Consider the following 8,061-nt stretch of genomic DNA (forward strand, 5'->3'; position numbering starts at 1 on the left):
ACAAGAGAAAACCCCTCATATCCCTTAACATCTTAGTGTTTCCTGCATGTCTGACCCCGTTTTCTGTGCCTTTTGTGGTGGTGCAGACTACGGGACTTCCCTCCCATGAAACCCATAGAAAAACCATCGAAACAACAAGAAAACAAGAGAAAACCCCTCAGATCTTTCAAAATCTTGACGCTTGCTACGAGTTTGACCCCGTTTTCTCTCCCTTTTGTTTGCAGCTGAGCCGGTGCGGCCGATCGACCCCGCGGCGTGGATCTCTCATACCACGGCCATGACGGGAGCGTACCCCCGTTACGGTATGAGCCCCTCCATGAGCATCACCACATCTACCAGCTCTTCACTAACAAGCTCAATTCCTGAGTCGGAAAGTAAGTCACCCCCTGGCCAGCCCAGGGCAGGGGGCTGCTCGGGGCCAGCAGGGCCCGGCCACGGGCACGGTGACAGCAGCAGCGGCAGCCAGGCCTTGAAGGGTTTTTCACACTTGGGGAAAGCAGGAAAACTTTTGACAAAGGTTGGAGGTTGATATTGGAGGTATTTGGTCAGGGTTTTGTCTCAGGGAGAAGTGGTTGCTGGTGGCTTTTAAAGATAGGTTCAGGTTTATCCCCTGAGGTGGATGGGAGAGTTCCCTCCTTGCTTTAGTTGGTTTTTAATAAATTGCAACGATAATGTTAGTGTTTCGTTCAGGAAATCCTTCCCTGGTATTCACATGGCCTTAGTTTATTCTTTTTTATCCTTTCTTATGCTTTTTTATATTTCTAGAATTTATTGAGCAAGCTAAAACCGAGTTTAACATCCTACATAAAATTATGGTTAGACTTCAGCCTTCTTCCTGGTTTGTCTGTCTGTGGCAGTCTAAAAGAGTTATATCCATGAAACCAAGAGGTTGTCATGATTCAGAGAGGTTTCTTTAATTCAAAAGCCTCTCAGAGAACTCTAATCACAGAATATTCTGAATTGGAAGGGGCCCATAAGGATCACTGAGTCCAGATCTTAAGTGAGTGGCCCAGACAGGGATCAAACCACAGCCTTGGTGTTACTAACACCATGCTCCAACTCCTTATCTTGGAAATTTGTTTAAGGAGTATTAACTCTTCCTTTCTTTTACTCAAAACGAGACTTTGCTTGTAAAATGTCTCAGATTTTATAAGATGAAATTCCACCTCACCTTGGAGGGAAAGGCCAGGGTTTTTTTTTTTTTTGTAGGTGTTTATAGCTATCAGGCAGCACCACTGAGGGGAAATAACCTGCAGTAGGAAGCAAGTGAACCCCTTTCCTGCTGGCTGCTTTATCCTGAGATGTGTTTTGAGCCTTACAGGTACTGCTGGAATCCAATGTCTCTGCTGGTTGCTGTCAAACAAGTCTGTACTCATCATTCCTCTTGAACAATTTTTGTATCCTGTGCCTTGATTATAGTGCTGGGATTGGGAAGTGGGGAACAGGCACCCTCTCAGTCATTCTTTGAAAATAAAGGTATTTGGGAGCAGAACCACATTTCTGGAGACAGCTTCTCATTTCTGTGCCAGTGACTTAAGATATTTCCTTTCTGGAATGCAAGAGAATAAAGGGTACCCCTGATTTTTATTGTGACCTCTTCCTTCAGCTCAGCCCTGTTACCTGCCCTGACCTGGGTTGGATGAATTTTCCACAGCTGACTGAATTCAGACCAAAGTTGGGAGCATTTCAGATGCATCTTAGAATTTTCCATATTTGTACAGCAGCTAGAACTTAGAAAATACTGATTTTCTGTTCATATGCAGATGACAAGTCTCCAAGAAAATACAATTTATTGCTCCCCATGTACTTGGATATTAGTTTGTTGGTGTATTTTTTTCCCCAGACATGTTGCTTTTTGCCACTAACCAAACTAACTTAAAGCAAAAGCAAAGTTTTAGTGTTTATTTGAGGTTTGTAAGTATTGAAGCTGCATGCAGAGCTGGTCTGGGATGTTTTCATGCATATTGGCAGTGCATGTATGGAAAGAAGCATTTTCAGTTTTCATTGTTTCATGCTTGCTGTACCTTTTTTTATCAAAAATTTTGGGTGGCTGGACAAAAGTGGTTCCCTTGTGCTTTTGGAAGGTGGGTGATGTGGGGAACTGGGAGGAGGGAGGGGAGGAAAGTGTCTCAATTCCTGCTGGAGAAGGGTCTGGGCTACAAACACAGACAAAAAATGAATTTTCTAGGGATGGAAGATGGGACAGGAAGGAGGATTTGACAAGATCAACCTCAACCCTGTTCTGATTTTATTGTAAAAATTTATCAGGAAGGAGTGAAGCCTCTGGGAATTCAGCTCTGCCTGTAATGGTGTGAACTGGGAATGGCTGTGGAGGCATTTGGGAGCTTTTTTTAAAGTGTTCCACAAGAAAGATGCAGGGCAGAGTAATCCTGGGAGGAGTGGATTGTGAGGCTGCCATCTCTGGGACCCTGGGAAGAGTTTTTATGAGGAAATCACTGTCCTTTCTCCTGATGAGGGAAGATTTCTAATTTCAGTTCTCCCCAAGAATGTCCTGATCTTTAAAAAAGAAAACAACTGGACATGGATTGAGCCATGGTCATCCTCTTTCTCCATGCAGCTGGGTGTTACTCCTGACAATGAACCCAAACCCAAAAGAACAAACCCCAAAAGCTTGTCCCACAAACACTGATCCCTTGGGTGGAAGGGCTGTTCCTGGGAAATTGAAACGGGAAATGATGGATCACAGAACTCCCTGGATTTCATTTCCTGCCAATCTTGATGTAAAATGGATCCTGGAGCTGCTCTGGGAAGCCAAGACATGGGGACTCAGCATTCCTGAGCCCAAAATCTGAAGAATTGCTACAAATGCTGTAATTTACTCCATGGATGAGGGTGCATTTGGGAACCTTTGTGTCTTTTTTTTTTTTTTCCTTTTTTTTTTTTTGCGTCTGTTGGTAAAAGTGTATTTTTGTTCCATCCAAACCGGGAGCTGAGAAGTTCTTTCAGACTCAGTTCACTTCAAAGCAGCCTGTGACCTCTCTTCCTTTTAGAATTAGAAGAATCTCCCTTAACTGTGAAGAGTGACATGGCTACTATTGTCAAGGTTATGCAGCTGCCAGACTCAGGCCTTGAAATTCGGGACAGGATGTGGTTAAAAATCACCATCTCCAATGCAGTCATAGGTAAGCAGATCCCAGGAATGCTTGTGGGGGGAAAAAAACCAGTGACTTAGTGGAAATAGGCTCAAGAAACTGCCTTTTTATGAGCTTTTTTTTCATGTCTGTGACCTCTTTTATTCCATTTATGGACAGCTCTAAGTGTGACAGGAAATAACTCTTGTTTGAGCTTGGGCAGCCAAAATTGCTGCACATTTCTCGTGCCCACACAGAGCTGGTTCTTAATCCTTTGTTTTTATATCTCAGGTTTTCAGGTGGCTCTAGAAATCTGCCCAAGTTCAGCAGAGCAACTGGAATTCCAGTTCCAGACAACCACACAACCTTAATGAAGCCTCTTAATTAGATTTCAAATCACCACAGCCAGTCAGCCTGTGCTAGCATTCAGTCAGTTCAGGCTGTAGGTGCTTTTTTGTTGAGGAAGGGGTTGGAACACAGGTTTCTTGGCAATCTAAAATCTGCCTCTTGAGGAAAGTGACTCCCAGTCACTTCTCTGCAAATCCAGAGAAAAATTCATTTTCACTCCTGCAGCTCAAACCTTGAGTTGCAGAGTGTGTGCAAATAAGATTTTTTCCGTGGGTATTTAGTGTCAGTGCCCATGTGGGTGTTCAGCTGGCACAATTTGGCTCAGATGATCCCGTGTCTCCACATTTTAGGAGCAGATGTGGTGGACTGGCTTTACACACACGTGGAAGGCTTCAAGGACCGCCGGGAGGCCAGGAAATACGCCAGCAGCATGTTGAAACACGGCTACCTCAGGCACACTGTGAACAAGATCACCTTCTCAGAGCAGTGCTATTACGTCTTTGGAGACCTCTGTGGCAGTAAGTCCCCACCTGGGAAGGGCAGAGCTGTCCCTGTGTCACTTCTGTGGCTCGAGGATGCACAGAGATTCCCCTCGTGCGTCCTCATGATGAAGAATTTCGTGAGGGAGAATTTCCGTGAGGGTGGCAGAGCTCTGGAGCAGCTGCCCTGGGAGGGGGTGGAGTCTCTGGAGATGTTCCAAACCCAGCTGGATACGTTCCTGTGTCACCTGCTCCAGGGTTGGACAGGAGGGTTGGACAGGGGGATCTCCAGAGGTCCCTTCTAACGCTGGGGGATTCTGTGGGGTTTCACGAGGGATGTCCCAGAACAGGCCATTATCCTGAATTTGTGTGACAAATGGCTGATGCTCCCTGTTAGTCCAAGCAAGGAGAGCACTTGGGGGGGGATGAACCCATCAAGTAGAGCACTGAGGACAGCAGGATTTATTTCTGGTGGTGCCACAGACTCCCTGCTTGTCAGTCCCACTGAATTTCCAGTCTGGAAAAGAGGGATGTCCTCACCCTGTCCTCACCCTTTCCTCACCCTGTTCTCACCTCTCACTGCTGGGTGAGAAGGCTGATTCCAGGGGCTTGCTAAGCTTCGAATGCCTCCATAAATGAATTCACAGGGATTATTTTACCTGCTGGGTAAGAAGTTTTCACCTTTCCTTTCTTTCCCAGATCTGGCTGCACTGAACCTTAACAACGGTTCCAGCGGTGCCTCAGACCAGGACACCCTGGCTCCACTCCCACACCCCGCTGCTCCCTGGCCCCTGGGCCAAGGATATCCCTACCAGTATCCTCTGCCCCCTCCTTGTTTCCCACCAGCATACCAAGACCCAGGCTTTAGCTATGGCAGTGGCAGTGCAGGCAGCCAGCAAAGTGAAGGTAAGATGGGTTCATTGGGTGTGAATCCCACAGCTCTCATTATCCCCGACCATTTGCTTGAGTTCCTTTGTGCTGTCCGTGCCTGTCTCGTGGTTTTGTTTGCTCCCTGCATGGATTGTGTGCAACAGCACTTAATCGAAGGTGTTTGTGTCTGTGGAGGAGTGGGTTTGGCTTTCAGCTCTCTGTAGAAACTGCCAGGCCTTAACCCGGTCAGGAATTGCCAGCAGTGGGGTTGATGTTGCTGGAAATGAGGCAATTTCTGTGCTGGTGGGACAGGGATTAGAACCAAGGAGCTCTTGGCTTTTCACTTCAGTGCTCAGCACAAAAGGAAAACCACGTTTTTATGCTGGTGTGAGACAAGTGGGAGGTGGCCAGCCAGGGGTTTCCAGGGCTGAAACACTGCTCACAGGGAGGAGAGTGTCTGCTGGCATGTGTGACAGGGACGGGAAGAGAATTCTGCATGGATTAAAGACCTGCCCTCCTCCTCTTTCTGCCCTAGCATGATGCTGTGATTCATTTTTAACCTTAGTAAATAAAATTCTGTTGGTTTTGGCTGTACAGATTTTTTTTTTTTTTAAAATCACTCCCAGAGTGAGTTTTGCATTTTGGAAATGCTGCCAGTAAAGAAGGGGTGAGGACTCCTTGTGTTTTTACAGTGAGCATGCAGTAAATTGGATGTCACTTATCCCTGTTTACCACAGCCAGTCAGATTTTGCAAAATGGCACAAAAGGGTTTCAGAACAGGAGCTTGCTCACGGGATTTTAGCCCAGCTGCTTCTCACCTTATCTCAAGATAAGAAATATCCACAAGGAAGCTCCCAGAGATGTTAGAACTGGAAACTCATCGCCCTGGACAGAACGTGGGGGTGGATTTTTGGCAGCTGCTTCTGTGAGCAGTAGGAATTCTCTCCCTGCTGCTGGAATAGGAAAGGAATGGTGTTTTATCCATGCTGTGGAGAGCCTCCCAAAAAGTGCCAGGGTGTTCAGCTCTGAAAGGTTTCCACTCATCCCTCGTGGAAAACAACTTCTGTGCTGTTTCTTGTTTTGTAACTGTTATTCCCTTGTTTTGTCCTGAGCAAGCGTTAGACTGAAGGATTCCTAGAGGAATGGCTGACTCTAGGGGATTGGTAAGCTGCAAATGCCTCCATAATGAATTCACAGCATGACCATTTTTAGACTCTTGTGACCCAAATGTTTAGCTGTATTTTTTTTTTTTTTTTTTTTTTTTTTTTTTAATTTTTAGTTTTATTTTTAGTTTGAATTGTCTTGGACGCTCAACCTGTCTCAGTGCACAGTGGTGTGACATTGGCATGTCAACCTGTCTGGCCCCTGTGGGACTGTGCTGCAGCAGCTCAGAGGGGAGGGAATCAGGTGGGAAAACCCTGTCCCCAGGCTCTCCAGAAAATAAATAGTCCAAATTTATTATGGTGTCACCCCTCTGGGTTGGATTTCTCCACCAGTGCCCTTCCACTGCCCATTTATTGATGGCCACGTGGCTCAGGCAGGTGCTGGGAGTGCTGGAACACAAGGCTGCACTCAAAACAGTGTTAGAATTGGGGGTTTGTGCCCTTTCTCTTTTATCTGCACTATAGATCATAACAATCAGCAAATACCACTTCAGAGGCTCAGAATATTCACTTAAAATCCAGTGGTTTTGTGGTCTGTTTTCCATCTCTCTGGCACTCTGCAGGGAATGCAGCCTTTCCCCCCCAAAACCAGCCTGGTTTCGCGTCTCCCCAGGCAGCTGGAGCAGCAGAAGTGATGGGCATCTGCAGCTCAAGAAGGAGCAGCTCAAAATCATTCTGTTTTTCCCAGCTCAGTGCCTCATTCAGACTCAAAAGCTGGTCCCCTGTTCTGCTGGCTGGGGATCCTTTTTGGGAACTCCATCTTGCACTAAGGTGGAATTTAATGGGATATTCCTTGGGTTGCTTAGTTGGATTTTAAAAAAGGAACTGTTTCCTAATCTCTCATGGGAACAGAGCAAGACCTTCAACTTCCATAAAAAATCACTTCTTGAAGTTCAGTGTAGCTTGTTTGTAGCATCAACTCAGCTGATACTCAGTGGCAATTCTTTGGTTTTCCAAGATTTAGTGGCCTCTCTTGGGAGCAACATCCTGTGTGTTACTGATTGATGGTAGAGCAGTTCAGGAACTGTTTTCTAGGGAATCCTCCAACAGCACAACGCTTTAGTGAGGAATTTTAAAAGAACCTCCCCACTGAAGCCAACAAAACCTCAGGGATCTGAGTGTGCCCAAGGGTGACAGAAAAGGCAAAGGGGTTTCTTGTGGAAAAGGTAGAAAATACCAAAGCAGAGACAACTAGAATTAAACCTCATTCGCTTGAGTCAGCCCCCAAATTCCTACTTTGTCTTCCCGTTCCCGCTCCTCCCCTCTCCCAGCAGGATGGATTTGAGCCAGGAGCTGGAGTTTAGCTGCTGCTTTCACCGTGCAAGCCCTGAGGTGTCTGTGTGTCCCCATGCATGGCACAACCCTCACTGCCAACCACCAGCACGCCCGCGCTGACACGTGGGACGCACCAGCAGAGCTAACCCCTCTCTTCTCTCCTGTTTTTTTCCCCTCTCCGTGGGGGTGGCAGGGAGCAAAAGCAGCGGCTCCAACCGGAGCACCAGCGAGACCAGCAGGAGAGCTGTGGGCAGGGAGAAGGAGCGCAAGTCCGGGGGCAGCGGCAGCGAGTCGGAGCCCGCGGCGCGGCGGGAGCGGCCGCTCAGCCAGCTCAGCCAGCGCAGCCACGGCTCGGCCAGCGACAGGAGCCACCAGAGCCACCACTCGTACGGGCCCCCGGGGGTGCCCCCCTTGTACAGCCTGCCCAAGCTGGGCTCCAAGGTGTACGGCACCAGCGGCCCGCCCGGGGGGCCCCCGGTGCGCGAGCTGAGCGCCGTGCCGCCCGAGCTCACCGGGAGCCGCCAGTCCTTCCAGAAGGCCATGGGCAACCCTTGCGAGTTCTTCGTGGACATCATGTGAGAGGAAGTGCCTTCAAAAGACTCTGCACAGTGGGCGAAGGGGTGGTTTTGGGGTTTTTTTGGGTTTTTGTTGTTTTTGTTTTTTTTTTTTTTTTTGGGGTGGGGGTGGATGGGTTGGGGTCGTTGTGGAACACTCAGTGGAAGAGGCTTGGCTGTCTTGCATGTCACACCTTCCTGTTTGCAAGTGTGTCGCGGAAAAAAATCGACAAAACTGAACAAAAAAAGGAAAAAGGAAAAAAAAAAAAAAGACAAAAAA

At 47.6% G+C, this 8,061-nt stretch overlaps 1 protein-coding gene across 2 annotated transcripts in view; it reads left to right on the forward strand.

The window, feature by feature from the left end:
* Positions 1-8,055, forward strand: part of DVL1 (dishevelled segment polarity protein 1) — a 59,426-nt gene extending 51,371 nt beyond the window's left edge. The window contains exons 11-15 of one of the 2 annotated variants that reach the window (XM_042032100.1): positions 225-374; positions 3,012-3,143; positions 3,791-3,958; positions 4,619-4,825; positions 7,421-8,055. In XM_042032100.1, coding sequence (XP_041888034.1) covers positions 225-374; positions 3,012-3,143; positions 3,791-3,958; positions 4,619-4,825; positions 7,421-7,806 — 1,043 coding nt within the window. In that variant the 3' untranslated portion in view covers positions 7,807-8,055. The remainder of the gene's footprint in view (positions 1-224; positions 375-3,011; positions 3,144-3,790; positions 3,959-4,618; positions 4,826-7,420) is intronic. The other variant, XM_042032101.1, reaches the window with a different exon arrangement.
* The last annotated feature ends 6 nt before the right edge of the window (positions 8,056-8,061 follow it).

This window comes from Corvus kubaryi, unplaced genomic scaffold, assembly GCF_017639235.1.
Source record: "Corvus kubaryi isolate FWS band 111438036 unplaced genomic scaffold, C.kubaryi_AGA036_p1.0 37352, whole genome shotgun sequence".
NCBI classification, from domain to species: Eukaryota; Metazoa; Chordata; class Aves; order Passeriformes; family Corvidae; genus Corvus; species Corvus kubaryi.